The 25,740-nt window shown below is 45.8% G+C and overlaps 1 protein-coding gene across 1 annotated transcript; it reads right to left on the bottom strand.

Annotated features, from left to right (window-relative positions):
• Positions 1 to 859: 859 nt before the first annotated feature.
• On the bottom strand, positions 860 to 25,419 carry LOC101942071 (pentraxin fusion protein-like). Its single transcript, XM_065562127.1, has 12 exons — positions 25,260 to 25,419; positions 24,304 to 24,589; positions 23,278 to 23,432; positions 19,943 to 19,987; positions 17,016 to 17,063; positions 16,011 to 16,296; positions 14,175 to 14,329; positions 12,612 to 12,647; positions 8,194 to 8,479; positions 7,196 to 7,350; positions 2,228 to 2,275; positions 860 to 1,575 (listed from the first exon to the last, which is right to left on the bottom strand). Exons 1-12 carry the CDS (start codon positions 25,318 to 25,320, stop codon positions 968 to 970), a joined length of 2,169 nt encoding a protein of 722 aa, XP_065418199.1. The 5' UTR covers positions 25,321 to 25,419; the 3' UTR covers positions 860 to 967.
• Positions 25,420 to 25,740: the final 321 nt, after the last annotated feature.

The raw sequence follows: 25,740 nt of genomic DNA, 5'->3' as shown, positions 1-25,740 counted from the left end.
ACAGATTATTGTTTTTTGCATGAGCCTGGCTGTAACACTCCCACTCTCCCTCACTCCTTTTGGTGGCCAGGTGGGAGCCAGAGGCAGCAATCTGTCAGAGATAAGCACAGAACCCCTAGGAGTAACTGACTGCTTCCTAGAGCCAGGAAGGATATTTTTGCTAGGGTGTTCCCCACCACAATTTAGTCTAGCGTGGAGGGTTCTTCCCCCCGCCCCCCAACAAGAATGCATGTTTTATGCCTTCCTGGGAGGACTGATCAGTTCAGTTATTTGGATCTCATAGGAGTTTTCCATCACTTTTTATTCCCTGTCAAGCAGCCCTTGGAGGAGCTGCAGATCACTCGGTTAAGCTACGGTTTGGCGACTTGAGGGCTAGTCGTTTGGTATTTTTCTCTTGCAAGCAGCAGGGCAGAAGGTCATGGCTGTATGGGAAAGTGACACAGGACCAAGCAGCACTCCTCTGGTGCGGGGAGCCCCACCAAGCAGGATCTCCCATATCTGTATTACCTAGTTGTGTGCCAGTGCCAGGGATCATAGATTCATGAGGTTGTTAGCCTCACAGTGATGGGCTGCCCTGAATAGGAGGTCACATGTAGGCACTGGGAATTCAGCTAATGGAGCTGGTCACTGGGATATGATTGACAGACCAGCTATTCCCACCCCCATGACCTTTTGCACATCCATCCAGTTGGCTAGAGCTAAATTGTTACCTATAAAGGTCATTGCAAATCTTTGCACCACAAATCTGCATAGACTTTAGATACAAGATTGGCATTAACATGTGTGAGCATGGAACTAAGCTGTCTATAAGGGCTTTGCCATCTCTAATTTCTATCTTGTAAAAAAAAACACCTACAAATTTCTAGAGTTTTCCACTCTATTCCTTGTTCTGTTTTATTTCTTGTGCACACGTAGGAGAAATGAAACAAAGAATGTCAGAAGCCCTTTCATTCACATTACACTCCAGTTACAGTTTGGATGGCACAATCACATTTCCCGTACACTTATATGATAATGATTTCCAATCAAAAATATTTCCCTTGGGAAATGAGTGGTCCAGGTAAACATTCTGGATAATGGAGGGTGATAAGACATGGTCCCACATATAAAGGTCACTTATTTCTCCCACAAAGCTTTGGGCCTTCTCAAAGCTGCCCCAGAATGTGTCTGGATCTTGCCCCAACATGACAATGCCCTGTGGTTGGATCCTATGCCCTGGTCTCAGCACTTTTCTTAAGCTCCTTTTACCATTTACCCAAAAGGCTGTGAGACCAGATTTGGATTCCCAGGTCACACACATGTGACTCCCAAAGGTGTTGAGTTTGGGGAGGGTGAAGTGCACTCCAGGACCACTCAGGTACAAACTAAAGGTGCCATTAAACTCTTGCCACACATTGAGTTCGTCATAGTACGTGGTGCGGTAGGAGAAAAGAATGATTTCCCGATTGGGCGGTAACTCTGAGGCCACTTTCATGCAAAGTGTGAATGCTCCAAGACTCAAGGGCTGTGCTGGAGACAGGACAACATAGCTAGTGTCTGTTTCTTCTGGGAAAATAAAGGCTTTGCCAAGGAGACCTAGGACAGAAATCATAGCTAGTTATAATCACACCTATCCCACAGCAACTGTAATTCTTCCATCACCTGACCCTCTTTGAGGAATGAATGGGTTTGATCAGAATAAGATCAGGAAAGAAGACAGAATGTGAGTAAGACAACATGTCCAGAAGTAATGAAGAACCCTCCACAAACATGTGTCCACCTTTCAAACTCAGTGTGTGATACCAGCTGAAGAGAAAAGGATTTCATTTTCAGGATGGGATTTCATTCATTCTCCTTCACAGCCTTTGTGCTGCATGATAGGGTGGTTTGAACAAGTATTGCCAAATGGTGTGTCATCCTGGGGAGGGTTGTGTGATCATGCTCAGTCGTAATAAGTGATGGGTGAACCTTGAGGTGTTCTGAGGTGGCTGGGCTTTGATGAGATCACCCATTCAAAAAGGCATCTACTCAAGTATATTAGGAGGAAGGATGGTCCAGTGGCTGTCTCTTGTCTTATACTTAGATTGTAAACTCTTAGAGGGCAGAGACCATCTTTTTGTTCTGTGTTTGTACAGCACCTAGCACAATGGGGTCCTGGTCTGTCACTAGAGCTACAAGGCTCTATGGTACAAGATAATAATAATAACCCCTGCCACTGAGAAACAGAGAAAAGGATAACAGTACTTACGTGAGCCTTTTCTCCCCTTTGAGGGCAAAGGGGAGTCTGTGGTGGAAGCTTTAAAAAAAAAGAACAGAAACTGATAAAGAGGAAGAAAATCAGAGGTTTTTGCTACAGATAATGCAAGATACAAATGATCACTGATATATCTTAAACTTGACATAACTTAAAGGGACACTGTCACAGAGTTTGGGCCCAAAACTAGACCTTTAAAATTGTTATAGTGTAACCCACACTCTCCCGTGCCTCTCCCTAGAGCCCTGCCCAGCTACAAAATTTGCATCCGCATTTGATCCATGATCTGCAAACATGGTCCCCGGGTATAAAACCGAATATCCGCAGATTTGCAGGGCTCTAGCTCTCTCTACTCCTCGAGGAGATAGTCAATAGAAGCTCATGCTTTTAGGTGTAGAGGTCTTGGGTTTGCTGCTGACCACCAATGCAGGGGCAGCATGTTACAATAGGGAGTAAATAAATAATAATGTGAGTATAGCACTGCCATTGCAAACAACATAATTAAGACTGAGAAGAGAAAGTTGGGGGGTAGGTTAAGGGGCTGGGATCAGGAGCCCTACGTTTTATTTTCAATCTTGCACTGACTCATCCTTTGAACATGGATACATAACTTATCCTTTTTCCACCTCATTTCCCCCCACTTGTAAAAGGAGAATAAAACTACTTGCATACCTCAAGGGGGCACGAGAGGTAGCAGCACCTAATGCTTTTAAACTGCTCTGAGACCCACAGATGAAAGTACTATATCAGGGGTCAGCAACCTCTGGCACGCGGCTTGCCAGAGTAAGCCCCCTGGCAGGCCGGGCCAGTTTGTTTACCTGCTAGGTCTGCAGGTCCAGCCGATCGCGGCTCCCACTGGCCGCGGTTCGCCGCTCCAGGCTAATGGGGGCTGCGGAAAGCGGCGCGGGCTGAGGGATGTGCTGGCCGCGGCTTCCTGCAGCCCCCATTGGCCTGGAGCGGTGAACCATGGCCAGTGGGAGCCATAATCAGCCGAACCTGCGGATGTGGCAGGTAAACAAACTGGCCCGGGCCACCAGGGTGCTTACCCTGGTGAGCCGCGTGCCAGAGGTTGTCAACCCCTGTACTATATAAAGTGTGAAGTGTCATTACTCTTTGAAGGAGGCTCTGCTCCATATAGGCATGGGGTGGGAATAGGAGCAAGGTGGCTTTATTCCACATATGTAGCTCCCCACAATCTGGTGCTTTTGTGGGGATCTACCTGGCTCCTGGCATAAATTAAAATAACCTCAGAGATGCCCTAATAATTTATGCGTGGCTGCCCACCACAGTCCTTAGGGGCCACTGTTGTACCTGAGACTAGCCACAGTGAATCTGTTCTTCAGTCACGTCCCCTTTCCACAGGATGCCTTCTACATTGGGGACTGTGAGAGGTGGTGGCACAGAAAGCTTGGGGGGATAGGGAGGATGTTTGGGGGAAGGTTAAGTGGCTAGAAGCACCCAGGGAAACCCCTGTGCTAGAGGTATTCCCAGGACGGCAGAACCATTGTCTTTAAAATCCTTTCGGATACTATTGAAAGCAGCATAAATCGAGAGCATCAGCAATACTTCAAACACCTTCTTTGTTTAATAAAAACACACACGTCTATCTTTTGTTATCTTTTTTCCTTTCCATCTCCCAGTTTTTCTTCTCTCTCCTTTCAAAATCTGTATTTGCTTCTCTCCCTCCTTTCTCTTTTCTCCAGAGTTCTACCATTTTTCATTGTTCTCTTCTGTGTGTTCGTTCTCATTATTCTCTTTCCTGTATAAAAGCAACCATGATCCCATGGAGTGTAGAACAACGCTCCCTCTCCATGTGCTTTAGCACTGTGTATGTGGGGAAGAAGCATAAGCTTTTTAGGAGGAATGGTATTAAAGTGAACCAAGGGGATCTGCAGTGATCTTGACTGCCACATGAACACTGGGGTAATAATGAACGAGATGTTCTCACTGAAAGTGACCTGAAGCCAGCCTGCCTACTCCCTGAAGCCAAATTTGACTGAAATCAGAATTTGGCCCCTGGTATCTTCTATTACTACAGAGAATTTGAAACGTTATGTAGTGTGGAATCTTGGGTGACATCATGGAGTCATCCTGCCTAACTTTCAACTGAATCTTATTCATTACCCACTAGACAGAGAAGATGCTGTGTTTCCCTGGGGATGGGTGAAGAACACATATGGGGAAATAATTTGCCCTGCCTTGTAAACCCATAGGAAAGGGGAAATGGAGATGCAGATCTGCACAACTCCTTCCTGACAAAGCTTGGGAAAGGAAGGGTGATCAATAGGGTGGCTCCAGTCATCTGTATAAACAGTGGACGAAGAGGACTTTGGGTGATCTGGGAGACTGATAATCTATTCATACTACAGAGGGAGAGAGAAAGAGTGTGTGTATATCACATATATGCTCCTGTAGTAAGTGTTTACATACTGTATTTTCCACTCCTGATTTTGATCTGCTGTTTTTTCCTTAGTGCATAATTTAAAACACTAGAAATAAGAACAAACCTGTAAATCTCCATAGTTTTCTGACAATTACTTTATAGATTATAAAGAATCAGAACTGTGGAGAACAGTGATCAACCTGTGCTAACTTGCTGTCACTGGGTTATAACTAATGTTGAGGAGAGAGAATTCTATGCCCCAGGTAATGATACAGATGAAGCAGTGGTTTGATGGCAGCATAGATACATGAAAATTACCCACTAAGGTTATGTTTTTCATTTATCCAGGAATACAAATCTGCTTTGTACCCCACTCCAGGCAAGAGCCAGTGGAACCATCCCCTGGTGTAAAGCCATTTCCTGGGAAGATGTTCTAAAATCTTTGGCCTCACCAGCCTCTCAAAGGTCCCAGTTTCCAGGAACAACCAGTTCAGATGGCTGCTATTAATTAAACTGGGAAGAGCATCTTCAGTCTAAGGGACCATCCACCAGCTAAGTAAAGAGACTTAAATTTGCAAAGTATATTTCAAGTAATAAAACAGGGATTTATTTCACATTGTTGCCAGTTAGTTCTGCACAATGAGGTGTTTAATTAGAACAGGGGTCGGCAACCTTTCAGAAGTGATGTGCCGAGTCTTCATTTATTCACTCTGATTTAAGGTTTTGCGTGCCAGTCATACATTTTAACGTTTTTAGAAGGTCTCTTTCTATAAGTCTATAATATATAACTAAACTATTGTTGTATATAAAGTAAATAAGGTTTTTAAAATGTTTAAGAAGCTTAATTTAAAATTAAATTAAAATGCAGAGCCCCCTGGACCGGTGGCCAGGACCTGGGCAGTGTGAGAGCCACTGAAAATCAGCTCGCGTGCCGCCTTTGGCATGCATGCCATAGGTTGCCTACCCCTGAACTAGAATTTCTAGAGTTAAAATTCTTTGTCTCATCCTGGGCATACAATAAACACCATCCACATCTATTACTTGCCTTTTCCTACATATCCAGAACTGCAGCATTTCCTAATATTCTTCATTAAATGAGGAATTGATCTTCATGTAGCCTAAGTTTTGAGTGTGTGCGTTTTAATTAACCTGACCTACGTTTCTGTTTTACTGGATTCGGTTCAGGGCTAGTTTTGGGAAGTGGCATCAGCCAGTCAGCCTCAAAGCTCAGGTAGCCTGAGAAATATGAGAGGTACAGTATTGTTCTTACCTTCTATTATTTGGAGGTAAACAAATTACCTTCAACTATTTAGCATAGTGGGTCCCTTCCTACTTGTATATGGGCCAGCTCCAGTCTATTGAGATTAGACATCACTTTCTCTTTTGTAACTCCTGTGATCCAAAAGATGTTTTCTTTCTTTTGTTTGTAAGCAGCAAATTGAATTACTCTCTCGTCATTTCAGACTCTAAGAACCATTTCTCCCCAATGCAGGTTAAGCGTTTCCATCTTGCAAAAGTCCATTTTGGAAGCAACTAACAGTTTACCTTTTCACCTCTAGTTTCAGAAGCAGGTTTTCAATCCCATAAAAATATTATAATCACCACCTGCAAAATCATCCTTTCACAGGGTCTTTAATTAAAACTCTGACCCAGCAAAGCACTTAAACACATGCAAAACATCAAGCATGTGAGCAGTTCTATCAATTTTGATAGGGAGTAATCAAGTACTTAAATTTATATACATGCCAAAATGCTTTGCTGGAACAAGGCGTACAGAAGGTTGGCTAGCAACCAAAAGGGCACAGTCTTAAAAATGTAATTTTAAGTTACCACTGGGTTAAAAAGAGACAAATCCTGTCTGAATAGAGTTAAATCAGCAGTTCTGATTATGATGCTTGATTATTATTTATATTAAGATAGTGCTGTTAGGCTAAGTTTGTCTCTAAAGGAAATTACATTGTAACCTTCCTTCTGGCACAGAAATAAGTAGGATAACACAAGTTTGATTATTTGCTTCTCCATCCCTATATTCTGCACTCTTTCAGTTCAATCACCCTTGGGACTTTGTCAGAAATCATTGCATCAGCGTGTGTGTGAATGGACATGAAAAGAATCCAGAAGACTGGATTTTGGTAATTAAACACTGAGTCCTCATTAAGATTTAAGTTACACAACAGAAACTAAGGCTAATCATTCAAGAAGTTCACCTCTCAGCAGTGGGAGAATTACATTGGCTGCAGGCCTTGCCTACAAACAACGAGAATCTTCCTCAACTCCAGCCACTGGTGGGTGGACAACAGTGTAACTGCATCCGTCCAAATGCCAAGCATAGGGAGAGCAAACTGCTTTCAAGGAGAGATAAGTGGCACTCATGCAAATTGCGGTTGAGCTTGTCTACACTATGGGTTTGCACTGGTGCTGCTACCTGGTTGGTGGCTAGTGATGGCTGGGATGGAGGCAAACCTCCAGTGTAGGGAAGACATTAGCCTGAGGGAAGCTTTACATCTGATTGATAAATCTTATTGTTTTTTGCATCTCTATCCTTGCATCAACATTATGATTTTCAGCAATGTACTCACTTAAAGGACTCAGAGGCAGACCAAAGACCTGCACTTCACACAGACTGAGGTATTCAGCTCGCCCGGGAATGGTCACTGTCACATACCGCCCTTGCATTCCTTCACAGTCAAATGAGAGGGTTTCCTCATAATCCATGCGGAAAACTGTCCCACATCTGGAAAGAATAGCACTCTGATTAAAAGATAATGAGCTGTTGCACTATACATGGATAACTAAATCCATGACCAATTTGAATTTTTAGAAGATGTTGCATTTTGAGTTAGGGTTGCACAAAAGACAGACATATGCTCCTTTTTTCATTCTCAGCACTAAAAAAATTGCTAGTTCTATTTGCTTCAAACTTTTCCCTTTGGGCTGGGACTAAGCAGAAAACAATCTGAAAACTACATTTTTGTCTGTAAGTTAGAGTGGGCAGGAAAACAGGCCATAGAATGGAAAACATCTTGCAACCTTCACGCTGGAGTTGTGAATGAGTCCAGAATGAGTTAGTGAGCTCAATCCAGTTCCTAGTGGATGGGCATCCTCATCATAAAAACCACCACAACAACTGGCACTAATTGATAGAATGGTTGAGAGTCCTAGAAAAGACCAGGAACTGAACTAGGCATGGAGACCAAAACCCCTTCTTACTTCTTTAATGGTCCCTCCACATTAAGGTGGTAGCAAATGATATAGGCAATATATGTATGGCCACTGCATGCATTCTATGGATAAAATTTCATTCTCCAGAGCTGTTGCTCTAGCCATAACTAGTATTTAGTAAGGGAAAAAGAAACAGCTTCTAATTCATTCCATATTTCTTTGGCCCATTGTGAGTTTGACTTAGGGTGACCAGATAGCAAGTGTGAAAAATTGGGACGGCGGTGGGGGGTAATAGGAGCCTATATAAGAAAAAGCCCCAAATATCAGGACTGTCCCTATAAAATTGGGACATCTGGTCACCCTAGTTTGACTTTGGTATGTTCATGCAATGACAGCTCAAGATTAGGAGGGATACCTTGGATTCTTTATTCCACCTCGTTCGTTAGAGTTCCCAATCCGGATCTCAGCACTGTTTATCCGACTCTTGCAACAGTCTCCTCGGTTTGTTAGTGCAACAGAGAAGATTTTATGCTCTGATTTCAAATCCAGCCTCCACCAGGGTGACCACTCTTTACGTGTGTGGGTACACTGTCCCATCAAAACGTCGGCAGATAAAGAGCCATCGTTAGCATTCTGAGCCGTATAGGAGTACATATATATGCTGGACTGGGAGGCAATACCATGTGGTGCTACATTTGGGACTGGAAAGAAAGACACTTGGTTGTGAAATTATTACAGGTGCAGTACCAGGGAGACTAGTAGCTTCATCAAGGTAATCAGCCCAAGAACACATAAGAGTTAGTGCCAAGAGATACAAAATGCAACTCTTTAATGGCAAAATAAGGAAACAGCCAAAGATCTACACATTTTATTGAAAGAAATACTCCCATGCCCACAGCTGCAAAATAAAGTAGATTAAACCAGTCAAGATCTAGCTTATCATAGTCATAAGGCAGAGACCTACTTCAGCTATCTCCTGATCCTTATTTATCCGGTCTCTAGTATTGAGGGACAGCTGGCAAATGCCATGCCACATGGTTACTGTCAAGCCAAGCTAAGCCACTTCTCAGCACAGACTGGACAGCCTGGCCTCTGGGATGTCAGATACCTCCATGAGGCTCTACGTAGCATGGGTTAATCTCACTCAATTTAGCTACATCTTTTACTGAAAACTGGCTGGCTGGCTGCCCTTCCTAATAGAATCAGTGATCTGCAGAACACTGTGGAGGACTGGCAACTCTTTTCCTCGCCTCTTCTCAAGCAGTGATATCCTGCCCCATTGAAGTCAATGGGAGTTTTAACATTGACTTCAATGGGACCGGGATTTCACTCAACTCACTTTATAGTTGCTCACTATAGGGGACATTGACTTGCTTGCTATGGCCCCAGTTCAGGAAAGCCTCCCTTTTCCAGGACAGGACTTAACTTTAAGCACATGTTTAGGTGCTCTCCTGAATAGGGATGGCCTTAAGCATGTGCTTCAGCACTTTCCTGAATCAAGGCCTGTCACAATATGTTATTGGCATGCTTGCTATAGGCAGCACTATACACGTGTGCACTCTCCCTCTGACGTGATATTAGGGTGTACTCTGGATAGATGGTATTGGTGTGTGCTATTGGCAGGTAGAGCTGAAAAGATAACTCAAAACCTCTATGAAGTGTTAGTAAAGGGAAAGCTGGAGACTAAGATGTGCTGCATTCCAGTCTGCAAGCACCAGCTATATTGTATTTCGTATGGCTGAGCTTAAATGAGGTCTGAAAAACCTTATCAAACATTGCGAATTGTCCCAGATTATCCTGGCTCCTGTCACAGACTCTTGAGGCAATCCATGCCTGCCAATAGTGGGGGGCGGAGTGAGGGCAGCCAGCTTTAGCAGTGTTACTGAGCATGCTCAGTCCATGTGAGCATGCTCAGTACAAGCCAAGCAGCAAAACTGGGTGGGGGTGGCCGACCCTGCCCGCTTTCCTCTCCCCCCCCCCCCCCCCCATGCGCCAGGCTCACCATGTAAACACTCTCTGATGGGCTGGGCAGCATAATCCGACGCTGTCTGCCATGCCTGGTTGGTTTACTAATGGGTAAGGCTGCGAGTTTGTCACGGAGGTCATGGCTCCGTGACTTTCTGGGACCTTTGTGACTTCTGCAGCAGCCGGGTGATGTGACTGGCCAGGGGGCTGCCTGGGCCAGCTGCACCGACTATTGCTGGGGCAGTCTTGGGCCACCCCCTCCCCAGGAGCAGCAGGAGTTTCGGTGTCGGAGAGGGCTCAGGGCTGGAGTTTGGGGTGCGGGAGGGGGTGAGGGCTCTGGGTGGTGCTTACCTTGGACAGCTCCCCAGATGCAATGACATGTCCCTCCCTCAGCTCCAGCTCCACGCGCTGCCTGCCCCGCAGCTCCCATTGGCCGTGGTTTCCAGCAAATGGGAGCTCCGGAGCCGATGCTTGGGACGGGGGCAGCACACGGAGCTAGGAGCTGAGGAAGGGACATGTTGCCGCTTCCGGGGAGCTGTGAGGAGCCAGGTAGGAAGCCTGCCAGCCCCGCCAATCTCCCTCCAGCATCAGCAGGGACCCTGCCAGCACCAGCGGCAATCCCGGGCTGCCCCCGCCTGAGCAGCTGTTGTGACCCCGGACTGCCCCCCCACGTACCCATGGCATCCCCAGGCTGCCCCCCTAGCGCCTGTGGTGCCCCTTGGGCTCCCCCCCTACGAGCACCCGCAGCACCCCCACGCTACCCCCTCCCCCAAGATTTAGTCAGGGGTATATGGTACAAGTCCTGGACAGGTCACGAGGCGTGAATTTTTGTTTACTGCCTGTGACCTCCATGACTTTTACTAAAAATACCCGTGACTATAACGAAGCCTTACTAATGAGTCTTGGCAGTCTCTCTGTGGCCATACAGGCTAGAAAGCAAACTATTCAACCTGGCCAGGAACACAGGGTGAAATTCTGACCCTATTGAAGTGAAGTTTGACATTGACTTCAATAGGGCTAGGATTTCAGCCAGGGTGAAGAGGAAGCACTCCTCCCAAGTAGCAGCCTATGCTACCTGTGCAGTCCTGGCAACCTGTATACACCCCAACACCTTGTGAACTAATGATGAGACTTCTCCTGTTGTATATTCTGAGAAGATTTATTTACTCAGTTCCCAAAAGGCTTCTTCACCCTTTCACAGGCACTGTTTATCAGTGCTCACTATAAGTGTGTATTAGCAATGTGATGGAGATTTGCAGTTTCAGCATGCTCTGCATATAGACAGGAGCTGAACAAGTAGGCAGAAACTGTCTAGTGGTTACAGTGATTAAGAGTCAGGAAACTTGGAGACTTGCCACTGACTTGCTCTGATAGTCTGGTCAAATTGTTTAATTTCTGGGTTCTTCAGGTTTCCTTTCTAAACATATAACACCCACCTCGGCAAAATACTTTGAAATCCTTGGATGAAATGCACTGTATGAATGCAAAATATTATTGTTACCTGCTATAGGTTAGTAGCATTATTTATAGGGCTAGGCATTTTTCCATATATGTGTAGAATAACACATGGTATATTTGTGCTCTCTATTACAGGTTGAGACTATAAAGCAGGGGTCGGCAACATTTGGCACGCGGCTCGCCAGGTAAGCACCCTAGCGGGCCGGGCCAGTTTATTTACCTGCTGACGCGGCACGTTTGGCCGATTGCGGCCCCCACTGTCTGCGATTCGCCGTCCCAGGCCAATGGGGGCAGCGGGAAGCCGCGGCCAGCACATCCCACGCCTGCGCCGCTTCCCGCTGCTCCCATTGGCCCGGGACGGCGAACTGTGGTGAGTGGGGGCTGCGATCGGCCGAACCTGCCGCATCAGCAGGTAAATAAACTGGCCCGGCCCACTAGGGTGCTTACCCTGGCGAGCCGCGTGCCAAACGTTGCCGACCCCTGCTATAAAGCATGTGTTCTAGGTCAGTGGTTTTCAAACTTTTTTTCTGGCAACCCAGTTGAAGAAAATTGTTGATGCCCACGACCCAATGGAGCTGGGGATGAGGGATTTGGGGTGTGGGAGGGGCTCAGGGCTGGAGCAGAGGGTTGGAGTATGGGAGTGAGGGCTGAGGGGTGGGGCCTGGAATGAGGGGTTCAGGGTGTGGGAGGGGGCTCTGGGCTGGGGCAGGGAGTTGGGGTGAGGGAGGGGGTCTGGGCTGGGGGTGTAGGCTCTGGGCTGGGGCCAGGGATGAGGGGTTTGGAGTGCAGGAAGGGGCTCCAGGTTTTGGGGGGCCTCATGCCTGGGGCAGGGGATTGGGGCGTGAGGTTGGGGCATGGGCTTAACTTGGGCATCTGCCGGTCAGCGGCACAGGGGGAATGCTAAGGCAGGCTTCTTGCCTGTCCTGGCACCGCGGACCGCGTTCTGCCCCAGAAATGGCCAGCAACAGATCTGGCACCGCGCAGCTCTTGCCTGCAGGCACCGCCTCCCCCCAGCTCGCCCCAGGAACTGGCCAATGGGAGTGCGGAATCGGGGCAGGGGCAGCGCGTGGAGACCTGTGGCCCCCCCCGCCTAGGAACCGGACCTGCTGCTGGCTACTTCTGGAGCGCAGCGCGGTGTCAGAAGAGGTAGGGACTAGCCTGCCTGAGCCGGGCAGTACCACCGACGGGACTTTTAACGGCCCGGTTGGCAGTGCTGAGCAGAGCTGCTGTGACTCAGTGCCTTACATTCTGTGACCCAGTACTGGGTCGCGACCCGCAGTTTGAAAATCACTGTTCTAGGTTCTATAAAGCACATGCTGAATAGTCGCTCTGCAGGCCTGTGCCACGTGAACATAGACTCCAGTCTGTCTAGCTCTATTCCATCAACCATATCAAATTGGCAGCATTTACCTCCTGTTGTTGTCTTTTGTGCTCGGAGTGTTTCACCTGCAACAGAGTTAAAAAACCCAAATTGTTACCAGAGCTGGTCACGTAGCAGAAGGGAAGCGTGAATGTGTGTGTTCTTATGTACTGGGGCACTTTTCAAAAGAAAAAAGATGCCTGAATCAAAAATTTTGCCCCTGGACATGTAGTTACTATTTGGTGTCTCAGAATCGCTCCCTTATCCAAGCTTTCCTTTGGCTCAAGGCCAGAGCCAGCTCCAGGGTTTTGGCCGCCCCAAACAGCCAAAAAAAAAAAAAAAAAAAAAGCCGCGATCGCAATCTGCGGCAGCAATTCGGTGGAAGGTCCTTCGCTCCGAGCGGGAGTGAGGGACCGTCCGCCGAATTGCTGCCAAATAGCTGGACCTGCCATCCCTCTCCGGAGCGGCCGCCCCACGCACCTGCTTGCCAGGCTGGCGCCTGGAGCCGGCTCTGCTCAGGGATGCATTACATACAAGTCTCTCCTGTGAGGGTTCCAGAGCACTGGACCCAGACGCTGATTTTGTGATCTAACACAAAACTGAGGGGATCTGTCTATAGACTTAATTGCTTGTACATTACTTTGAAGATTTATAGTGTTATGTGGGTGATCATCCCCACCGCCACCAAGATAAATGTTTTCCATTGGGTATTGAACATTGTGCCCATGGCACGGGGCTTTGTTGTGCCACATCACGCCTTAACATTGCTGGTATACTTTTCATTACGCTGCACCCAACACCTTGCCTCTGAAGTATATGGTGCTTGTCTACCTTTTGCATAGAACTAAATAATTCTGCAGAAATGTATCATCGCTCATTTAACCAAAGCCCTGTATGTGAAAGTCAAATGACCCAGAACCTTTTTTCTCTGGTCAGTCTGGCACTGCATTTCATCCCACTGATATCCTCCCCTCACTCAGCTCAGTCTGGTGTTTTCCATCTGGCTGAAATTATTTGTCCCTGGCTGGCACTGTTGGGCATAAGGACTCCATTAATGCGGCTGCCAGTGATGCGATGAATAGGCTGGAAAGGAAGGCTGAAGGCCAAGGTGGACAATAACAGCACCAAAAGACCTAGTGAAGCATATCAAAGAAAAGCTGGAGAGCAGGCCCCCTAAGGTCAATCAGTTCCAGTATCCATGGGAGATCTCCCAATGTACTTCTTTTGGATGTAGATATCCCCTTTCAGTGCTTTGGCCTTGACCCTACTTTCCTATGAAAAGACAATGGTCCTGATTCTCCACTGCCTGGCACCCTGTGTAGTCATTCACATCTGTGCAAAGGGAGCATATACAGGGAGTAGATCAAAGTGCACTATGGAAGTTTTAGTGCATGACAGCTAGTGTGCTGTAGATTTACACCCCATCTTACTATGCATGAATTCTCTGTATAGACAAGCCTTAAATCAGAATTTTTTTACTCACTTACCCCACTGATAGTGTTTTATGCTCATTCTTAACTCCCTCTGCACAGGGCTCCAGTAGAATTTTGGGGTTCACTTTCCCCAAACACAGCTACAAATCTATTGTGTGTGAATTCAGTAACTGTACTCACCAGGGAAAATCAATGGCAGACCAAACACTTGCACTTCACACAGAGTCAGGTACTCAGCTCGCCTTGGGATGGTCACAGTCACATAACGCCCTTGCATTCCATGACAATCAAATGAGAGTGTTTGCCCAAGCTCCATGGACTCAACTGTAGCACATCTGGAAATGAACAGGAGAGTGGTAAAAGAGCTGTTATGCATTGTGAACCTGAGCGAGGACTAGCGCCATGAAGTCTGTATCTGTGGAATGAAAGCTCCTGTCTCTTGTATGCTCATGCACTGAAATAAGCACGTTAGCTGGGATTTTCAAAAGGGCCTAAAGGATCTGGTTCCTAAAATCCTTATGCCTTTTCAAATGTCCCAGCCATGAGAATCAGTTGATCACTTAAAAGTGTTTCTGTTAATGATTTTCTTAAGTGATGTAGCTATTAACATGAAGTCAGTGAAACATGACCACCATTCATGCAATAGTATGGTTAAGAATGTAAAAGTCAAGATAAGCATGGTTACCACAAAAACAGGGCCCCCATGTGCTTCGTAGCCACCCAGAAAACCAAAGAATTGATTTTTCAGTCACAATGCTGCATAATTCTCTGCATTGCATCATTTTTTTAAAGGAACTACAACAACAAAAGACTATTTTATTGTCATTCTCTAGCTCTTCATCTTGTCCAGCTGTTGTTTTAGGGGCTCTGCAGGACAGAGTGTCTGGCTGGGAAAGTAAGGGCATGAGGGGCAGAAGAGGCTGAAGCCCTGCCTTCTCTGAACTGCACTGCATTCTGCAGCAATACTTCTTATCCATAGAGTTTAAGGCCAGAAGGGACCATTAGGTCATCTAGTTTGAACTCCCGTATATCACAGACCATTACATTGCACCCAGTTACCCCTGTATTGAGCCCACTAACTTGTGTCTGGCTAAAGCCTAACTTCCAGAAAGGCAGCCAGTCCTAATCTGAAGACCTCAAGAAATGGAGAATCCACACTTGCCTTGGCAGTCTGTTCCATCACTATTAAAACATGTTCCTTAGCTACCTATTAAGAAATTGTTTGATAACCTGTGTGGCTCCTAATCTGAGAGAACAAGAAGAAAGCAATGGCAGGAAGGGTTGGAGCATCGTCTAGGGACTAGTCTACATTGGAAAATTACATTGTGTCAGAACATGACTTTGGGGAGCTGTGGTAACTAGCAAGACGGGGACTGATTCTGATGTACACTGAGGCCACTTTATGCTGTTGACAGTGTAAAATCTCTTAAAGTGAGTGTAAATTGCTGTCAGAGCAATATAAAGGGGCCTTAATATAGACAAGAATCAGGCCTTAGCTATATGCAAGGACTATCGCTCTCATCATGTCAGCTGGGTTATTCATGACCCACTGACACAAAGTTAAACACAACATTCCTGTGTCCAGTGAGTGCAGTTTTGCTTAACATTTAATTACCGTGACTTCTCAGGGGTGTGTTCTCACACAACATACGGTAATTTTCCATTGTAAGGTGCAGCTCACCTGGAGTAAGGGCACCAGATCTGGCCTCCTTGTTTGTAAGTGCTCCAGCATTATTAGTACAATACTACTTTACATATTTCTTGACTTTGGTGGGTTTTGATTAGCAAACATAACTGCAAAGTTAACAGGTTTTTGACTTGATTGATGCACAAGGCTTAGATAATAATTATCACACACAGAAAATGACCATCTGAGAAGACCGACTTTTCACCACTTTGCAGGAGTGTGGAAAAGACTGCACATAAAACCTGGGCTCATGGAAAGGTACCCAGTCACTTTCATTCAGTTTTCCTCTACATGCTCAAATACTTCCACAAACTACAATAGATCAGTACCTGGGATTCAGTGTCCCACCAAGCTCTGGTGAGTTCCCAATCCGAATCTCTGCACCATTGATCCTCTCTTTGCAACAGTCACCTTGATTTGTGATCGCCACTGAGGACACAATGAATGTTGCGCTCAAATCCACTGTCCACCATGGCTGGAAATCTCTGCGTGTTTGTGAGCACTCTTGGCTCGGGGAACGGTTCAATAAAGATCCATCAATGGCCCTCATAGGATTGTCCTCAATCTCTCCGGCGCTGGACTGGGAAGCTGTTTTCCCCAGGGCTACATTAGGAGCTGTAAAACAACAAACACAGTTCTTATGCATCACCTGCTTTGGAGAGAAGTGCTAGAGTAGGAACAGCTGGATTATCACTGCAGCGGGGAAACGTGGCAGTTTATAAAATGCACTGAATTAACGAGTCAGAGTTCCTCAAGGACAGGAGTTCAATTCACAGCTCCCGTCACCACTTGCAGTTTCAGCAGAGAGAAGCCAAGGATTGAATGGGACTGGAAACTGAACTTTCCTATTACCCCTATGAAGCCCGCCCCTACCACTCCCACCCCATCAGGTTAAAGCACCTTGGGGCGAGAGTGAGGAACTACGTGGGGGAAACTCTGGCTGCTCTCTGCTCAGGGATCAAAAGAGTACTTCAGTCTTCGGGGGCTGCCAGTCCAGCACTTAAAGGACAACATTAATTTTGAATTGCAATTTACATTACAAATGTCACCTTTGTGGTTCAGATATAGAGCGCATTTCTGTAGCTCCTGTTGCCCAATTCCTCCAATCCAAGGACTCTTCTACAGGGCTAAAAATTACCTGAAGGCCAGACAGCCCTGATCAAAACTGTACAAATGGAAAGTGAACTATTCCAGTGGGGACTTATGATTTTTCCCACAAAGAGAGAGAAATTTCTACTTTCCCAGTAAGGCTGTAGCAGGGGACGTAGCCGACACCACAACGATGATTTGCTCAGAAACCCAGTATCCTGTTGAAAAAAACCTCCAAGATTTACCTGCTCTGGAGTTATTCAGGGTGATCCATATGTCAGTTTCAAAACGATCTGAAAAATTAAGCAGAGCAAGAGCCACAAGATGCATTTGAGGACAAGGATCATTTATCCGATTGCCTGGTCCTTGTTCCCAGTCCTAGAGCACAGCCCACGTTTTCTCTCTGCTGCTTTCCCCAGGCAGGCATAACAGAGAAACCTCACTTTACCCATGCAAGGTTCCCACTTCCTGGTTATGATCACTAGGCTCGAGATATAGACCTCACCTCTGAATCTATTGCTCTCTGTAGCCTGTGTCTGCCTTGGACTCTCTTGTAACACAGTGACACTTTAATTGGGGCAGAGTCCCTCTCAAAATGCTGACAGAGTTAGATAATAAAGGTAAAGAGTTAAATAATAATGGAGAGAAAGGGACTGGGAAAATATAGGCCCAGGACAAGGTGTTTTCATATGAAATTTGAAATAAGGTAGGGTGACCAGACAGCAAATGTGAAAAATCGGGACAGGGGGTGAGGGGTAAGAGGAGCCTATATAAGAAAAAGACCCAAAAATCGGGACTGTCCCTATAAAATCAGGACATCTGGTCACCCTAAAATAAGGAGAGTTCATGAAAAATGCACAGAAGCTGGTGAGCAAGCTTCAGAAAGGCAGGAGCTGTAGAGGAGAAGACTTTTACACTAACGGTGGCAACGTTATGGGAAGGGCCAGAGAAGTGGAATGGCTGGTTCTGATGTGGCGAGAAGAATTAAATGAAATAAGGGGGGGATCCAGCCCATTTACGTGACTCTTGAACTGCAAAGAGATCAAAATAGGTCAGATCTCCCCAGCTGAGAATTCCCGCAGAATGACGGAGTCTTCAGTGGCATGGCCCTGGCACAGCTGGCTCCTACTTCACCCCCATCTCGTGGTCTGAGAGCAGGGGGCATGCTGGAGTCAGAGAGGGTGGGGCAGGCGTGCTGCACCTGTGCTCCATTGATTCTCAACAGGGGCCATTGCTACCTGGCATAGTCTGAGAGCTGCTTTGAACTCCTTTGAGCTAGATTTGGTTTAGTACCTTTCCGAGAATCAGTGAGCCCCAGCCCACTCCCTCGTGCCCAGCAGAGACTGGGTGCAGTTGAGAATCTGGCTCACAGTCTGGATGTGTGGCTGGAATAAGTCCATGGAAGTTTTGAACTGGACCTTGAAGTGAATGGGGGCCAGAGAAGGCATTTGTGCAGGTTGTGGGGAGATTAAAGGGCTCGTCTAGAAAAACAGTTAGTGTGTGACAAACTAGGGGGTAAATCTATGACACAGTAGTATATACCACACACTAACTGGCTGGGTGGACCCTGCTACTGTGCTCCAAAAGTTCCCCAGTACGCTTTGATCTACTCCTTTTTGAAATGAGAAAAAGTCAATGCTTCAGTGCACATGGGAGAAAATGGGCAGCAGCAATCTGCATATTCCAGGATCTGGAAATCTGGGAAGACCATCTCTTCACCATTTGGCTAAGCTCTATTCTAGGATCTGCTCACAGGTATGTCAGCTTTAAAAAAAAAATCTGATTTTTCTGTGAAAATTGTTTACTTACTAACACTTACGTTTACTTGAACTGAAAGAGACTACAGGAAAAATAGTCTTCTCTGTTCTCTATTTTTCTCTTTATTTTGTGCATTTGACACCCTTTGTATACTGTTATGATGGAGATTGGGTGGAACATGACAAACTGGTGGCTGTGATAGCTGCCCTTTGTTTAGGACAAAGGTAAGCAGTTTTTGGAGTAAGATAACTGAAACAAGAGGGGCCACAAATAAAACACAGACCATACGCAAGGCTGGTTAGAAGCTAAGCTATATGATTGGAGGGGTTTCACTGGCAACTGAATACCTATACAATTGGCTGGGTATTGTTTGGTGGAGGTGTGTGCATCTGTGAGAAGAAGTAGAAGGAGGCAGAGAAGGCAGCAGGAAAGCCAAGGAGACAGCAAGAGGAGCTCTTCCAACAAGACAAAGCCAAGAGGGAGAGCTTTTTGGGCAGAGTGCTGGCTGGACAGTGGTTTGGAACTGTGAGCAAGGAAACTGCCTCCTGCTGTTTAATTCCTACTGTGTTCTGGGAAACAGAACTCTGTGTAAATGCCTCGTAAATAAACAGGATTGCTCCAAAGAAATACCTGACTCCATAATCAATTTCTTCTTGTAATGTCAACAACCCACAAGACTCCAAATACTGGCTAACCACTCGGGTAAAAGGGATAACAATACCATGAATTTCATGGTCTCCCCATACAATTAGTCTATTTCATCTGTTTGGATGCATTGCTCACACAGCAACAAGGAAGGGGAAAAACATTTTAAAAACAAGAAAATTAGATTGTAAACATCTAGTTACTTTTAACTCGTATTTTGAAATTGACTGGCTCTCAAGTTGATGGCATCCCTTTAATATCTAATAAGTTCTATAATGAGTGGCTATGTTTATTAATAATAATTAATACATGTAATTAATCTACATACTGAACTTTGAAGATGTAAAACACTAGATGAATGCTAATGATTATATTATGCATTGGCAGGAAGATAGGCTATAATCTAACAGGTCTTTTCCTTCTGTAACTGCTAAGATCCAAAAGGAGTTGCAAAACTTAAAGAGTGTGAAGAGGTGAAGGCAAAGCTGAATGAAGTTTGTATCAAAAGTGAAATCAAGCCAGTGGCATATATTGGCAAAGTTCTGGAGGTGATAAGAGGCTGATTTACAGACAAGGAAGATGTGAGAAAAGGAGAAAGAAAAGTCAGGACAAAGGGAGAAGACAGAGTTGGGTTTGATGATTCTCCTCTTGCCCAACAGAATCACTTCTGGTTCTGGAGACATCTAGCTGAAGAAATAGAAGTGAAGCAAGCAAAGTAGACCAGGCCTATTGCATCACATTTCATCTCTTTTATAAGATTCTAACTTACCTCCATTGGGGATCCTTGGACCCAGAGTTTCATTGAGCATGAAGTCTACAAAAGAATGAAAATAAAAGCAAAAGCAAACAAAAAATATTCAGTTTCCATCCTGAGTGACACAAACTAGTGCTGTCCAGAGGACGGTAATTCCATTTTGCAGCAACTTTTGAGGTTTCTGAATTTGTTTTTGTTCCACATTGGAATGAACAAAACCCCATAACCTTTTGAATTTTTTCACTAAACAGAATTGTGTGACATCCATTTTCAGATTGACAACCTGAACTTTTCAATTTGAGTCAGACTCTCTCTGGTCAGAAGTAACCAAAGAGCCCTGGACATAAACAAAAAACAACTGCCCTCCCCCCCCACAACACCCTTCCCAGTGAAATATCTGTCAAAACCGATCTGTTTTGGCTTTGACAAAATCACATACTGTACTTCAACAAAATTTCATTTAGTCAAGAATGTTCCAACCAGCTCTAAAACTAACTCCCCAGTCTGCCTGCCTGATAGCAGTGCACAAAAATGGCCAGTGAAACAAACTAAGACTTATATGCATTTCTTCTGGATCTCTAATATAAAGTGAAGGTGAGTCTGGGAAGGAATTCACCTACTTCTGGGATCTCTTCTGTCATACACACCTACATTTAGAATATCCATTAATGAAGCTGAAACAGTCATTCCATTGCTTTACTCCTACCCTACACTTCTCTCAGACGTGTGACTGGCTCAAGAGGGTCAGCCAGCCAACTTGCCTGTAGAGAGCAGAGAGCTTGCACCAGCTCCAGAATAGAGACCAATTACACCCAGCCTTTGGTGGCAGCATCCTGCTTTTGTGCTAAGGATTGTGCACCAAACAGTCTGGTCTAGGGGCTCACCCTCATTTTAAGTGGGATCATAAAAAGGACTCACCTGATGGCATGGAGCAGCGGAGTCCCTGAGAGAGAAAAGGAGCTCATCTTGGAGGCTGGTGCAACAGCGGTGATAAAGAAGGAATTTAGGGTATGTCTACACGGGGGCTGGAAGGTGTAATTTCCAGCTTTACGAGACATATTCATGTTAGCTCTGAGAAGCGCTAGCTGCTGAAAATATGATTCTATCTAAGACCAGAGGTTCGTGCTCGGGGCACTTAGCCCCTCCCACGCTTGTGCCGCTATGGCTACACTTCTATTTTTAGTGCAGAGCTAGAGTGGGAATGTCTCCTCGAGCTGGAATTTACACCTTCTGGCTCCAGTATAGCCAGACCCTTAGTCCAAGGTTAGCACAGAGCCAACCTGGCTCCACATGGTGCCTCCACCTATTGATTTCAGAGTAGCAGCCGTGTTAGTCTGTATCCGCAAAAAGAAGAACAGGAGGACTTGTGGCACCTTAGAGACTAACAAATTTATTAGAGCATAAGCTTTCGTGGACTACAGCCCACTTCTTCGGATGCATATGCATCCGAAGAAGTGGGCTGTAGTCCACGAAAGCTTATGCTCTAATAAATTTGTTAGTCTCTAAGGTGCCACAAGTCCTCCTGTTCTTCTTTTTTCACCTATTGATTGTCTACCGTTCTCACAGGTGACAGGAGGACCTACAAGCCGACAAACTTTTTAGGCCCACCTACTATCTTCATTCAGCAACAATGCCAGGCAATTCAAAATGATAGTAATGTTCTTTAGTCCAGAATTTTCAAAGGACTAAAGAAGGCAGTCAGTCATCCAAAGCCCACTAGAATTCACTGGGATTTGGGCTCCTGACTCCTCTGAAAATACCTTAGGAGACAAAAACAGTTTCAGGATTGTTAGCACCATTTTAGGGTTAATATTTCCCAATGGCATTGTAAGCCACAAACCTAGTTTCTTAGTTAAATGGACATCGTCAACTAGAAAAAAAAATCACATATTTGTCTGCAATTTTGTATGTTACTTTGGTAATGAGTAACAGCTAAGATTATTTCCCCCCGTTTGTTTACACTGGGCTTAGTTTTACACTAAGTCCAGGAGGGTTTTGTCACTGACTCCAATGAGAGTAAGTGCAAGCCCTTTGTGTATTTGACAGTATTTTGTGCACAGTCAGTTTCAGGATATCTGTAGACATCTGTAAACATCAACAGCTGGGAAGCAGAAAAAAAATCAAGTAATAAATTGCTGTCTTTCAGGAACTGGAGTTTTTTTAAAATGAGTATGTGAGAACGGAGAAGGAAAATTAAACAAACAAACAAAAATTCCCAGAAGCAGCCACTAAAGCCAGAACCCAAGCATAAGGCACAGAACACAAGGGAAGCCAAGGAAAAAGATGGAAGGAAACGGAGGCTATGTCTACACTAGAGGCCTTACAGCAGCACAGCTGTAATGATGCAGTTGCGCCGCTGTAAAGTCTCCCAGGTAGCCGCTCTAAGCCGACGGGAGAGAGCTCTCCCATTGTCATAATGAAACCACCCCCAATGAGCGGTGGTAGCTATGTCAGGGGGAGAGCTTCTGTCCATAGGCACCGACTCCATGGGTGCTCCGGGGCTGGAGCACCCAAAGGGAGAAATTAATGGGTGCTCTGCACCCACTGGCAGCCAAGCTCCCCTCCCCAGCCCCCATCCCACCTCACCTCCTCCTCTGTCTCCTCCCCTGAGCTCGTCGCGTCCCCGCTCCTCCACCTACCTCCCTGCACTTGCCACCGGGAGGGATGGATGGGGGAGGAGTGGGAACGTGGAGCGCTCAGGGGAGGAGGCAGGGAAGAGGCAGGGCCAGAGTGGAGATTGGGGGAAGGAGTCGGAATAGGGGCAGGAAGGGGGCGGAATTGGGGCAGGGACTTTGGGGACAGGGTTGGAATGGGGGCGGGACAGGGGTCAAGTCGGGGCAGGGCCAGGAGCAGAGGCGGGTCGAGCACCCACCAGCGCGAGCAGAAGTCAGTGCCTATGCTTCTGTCAGTGTAGCGTATGTCCATCTGGGTGTGTTTTTTTCACAGCCCCAAGCGACATAAGTTTTACTAACAAAAGTGCTAGTATGGGCACAGCCAGAGAAAGCCAAAGACAGACACAAACTGTTCTTTAAAAATGTAGGACAACATTCATGCCAATCTTTACACAGTTCCAGGCATCTCACACTTTGTTTACCGTCTCAGTGGTCACTGTCAAATTGAAGACTTCACTCACAAACCTCATCAGAACTCTCTTTGCAGCAGAAAAAGCTTTCTCACATTTCTGGTGTGTCCTTTTCAGCACACCACACACCTGAGTATGTTTAATTCCATTGATCAGAAAGCAGTGGTGCATGTACACACTTCTATGTAGATCTGATTCTCTCCAGCCAAGGGGAGCCATGCAGCTGAATACAAGTCAATACATTCCACTGGGGCAATGCTCTACTTACCAGAAGAATTTACTGGTAGACCAAACACTTGGACTTCACACAACGTGAGGTATTTTTCTGTGCCTGGGATGGTCACAGTCACATACTGCCCTTGCATTCCTTCACAGTCAAATGAGCGTGTTTCCCCACGGCCCATGGAGTCAATATGGGCACATCTGGAAATGAAGCAGATTAATAGCCATTATTATTATACTTTGACAACAACAAGAGCTCAGATCACCGGGGGGGGGGGGGAATGAAAAATACAAACTGGCCCCATAATTCAGCAAATAAATGTAATCATCATCCTATTTTTCCTCAGTTATTTGTTAAACAATGAATTACTATTAAGGCAGAACAACACAAGCAGACTATTTACTCTAGTGTCGGCTGTAGTAGTGCTAGAGATAAGGTTGATTCTACAAGTTTGGCATGAGGATCTTTAGGGCCAAATTCTGCCACCTTTACTCACATTGGGTAGTACCTCACTCCTCAAGGAGTTTCCAGGAAACACTCATAAGAGTGGCAGAATCTGATGCTGAATCATTTTAAACAACAGCTTTCTTTAAATCAATCCTGTAAATTCATTACATCAATGTCCCATGGGAAAGCAATTCTGAGAAAGAAACTGTGAAAGTCTAATTAAAGGCCCAATCTTGATTCAGGAGCTACTAGTTTGGACCTGTGTGCTCACACACAATAGTACCATGCAGGACTCGGCATGAATGCTGGGGTTTGTGCTGCATCAAGGGTCTTAAGAGAGCAAAAAGTTGATCATGCAATTACTAGCAGGAGAGGTGAGGAAATTGTTTGTAGCCTCTAAAACCCCAATTACACATCATACTTGATAGAAACCATTTTAAAGCATGTTAAACACACACACACACGGTATGAACACAGGCAGTTGTACTGGTCAATGGGAACTGAGCATAGCTTAGTTAAAACCATTATGAACAACAAAACCATTTGAGATCTGTTCTAATCACTTCCACTCCATTTCCTTCTATGCGCTCAAGCACTTTCATTCAGACCATCAGAGCATATTACCTGGGATTCGTTCTGCCACCTCTCTCCGGCGAGCTCCCAATTCGGATTTCAGCCCCGTTTAGCCGCTCTTCACAACAGTCTCCTCGATTGGTGATCTTTACTCTGAACACTTGAACCCTCGCTCTCAAATCCAGTGTCCACCATGGATTAATATCTAAGTCCGTGTGACTACATTTTCCTCTCAGGTAATCACTGGACGGGGACCCATCAATGGCATTGCCAGGGTTTCCGTATTTGTCATAGATGCTGGACTGGGATGCTACACCTTCAAGTACCACTTCCGGGACTGCAGAAAATAATCAGGAATATCCTGTCTTACTGCAGGTGAGCTTAAAGTTTTGAATGACAAACCCTGTTTGCACTGGCAGAGAAATTCTTATGGGAGCACTTTCCCAGATACAAGCTGAAAGAATAGCTGACAATATTGTAAAATTCTTTTCAGGGAAACATTTTAGCTAGAAGATCTTGGGATAGGGGAGTGCATCCCATTGTCTGCATTTGGGAGCTCAGAGCGTCTTGCAGGATCATGATCAAGACTGTCAATGATATCAGAGAAAACAGATGGCATGTAAGAGGGTACAGCAACATGGTTCTGTAGCTGTGTCTGGTAGTGGTGGACTTGGCCTGCTTATAGGAATCCTTCCCACCAGGGCCGGCTCCAGGCACCAGCTTCTCAAGCAGGTGCTTGGGGCGGCCGGTCGGGAGAGGGGTGGCAGGTCCAGGTATTCGGCGGCAATTCGGCGGACGGTCCCTCACTCCGGCTCGGAGTGAAGGACCTCTCGCCGAATTGCCGCCGCAGATCGCGATCACGATCGCTGCCGCGGCTTTTTTTTTTTTTTTTTTTGGTTTTGGCTGCTTGGGGCGGCCAAAACCCTGGAGCCGGCCCTGCTTCCCACTAAAATAATTAGATAACAGGGAGGGGGGAAATAAAAGAATAATCTCTAAATAACATTTACCTTCATCTGTAGACAGTCCCTTCAGGGCTAGGATAAGCAGCAGGGAGAGGATGTGTAACATGGTTGGATAGTGACCTTTTCACTGTATTTGTCCTGTATTTGTCTGAAAAATAAACAACTCTTCTGTTCTGAGAGATGGAAGGTATTTTGGGGGGTATTAAACTCACTTGAGCACCAATATTCTCCAATCAGAATTGTTCTAAAAAGAGGAACATTTTGTGACCATTGGCTCTTATCTGGCAAAACAAATAATTAAAGGTCCCTGTGACTGATCAAGTGGGAAGAAAGATCAATAATGAGTGGGGAACTGCACAAGGGTAGAATTCCATGTCCATGCAGAATCCCACTGAATTCAGCACGTCTCTGCAGGGCTCTGCCCACACATAACACATTGCAGGATCAGTGGCCAAGTCTGTAAAGTTTTAGAGCGACACTGTTTCATGACCTGCCCATTCCAATAAATTCTTGGAGTGTATTGGGG

The sequence above is a fragment of the Chrysemys picta genome, chromosome 1 (genome assembly GCF_011386835.1).
Source record: "Chrysemys picta bellii isolate R12L10 chromosome 1, ASM1138683v2, whole genome shotgun sequence".
Lineage (NCBI taxonomy): Eukaryota > Metazoa > Chordata > Testudines > Emydidae > Chrysemys > Chrysemys picta.
This window is presented reverse-complemented; position numbering and strand designations above follow the sequence as displayed.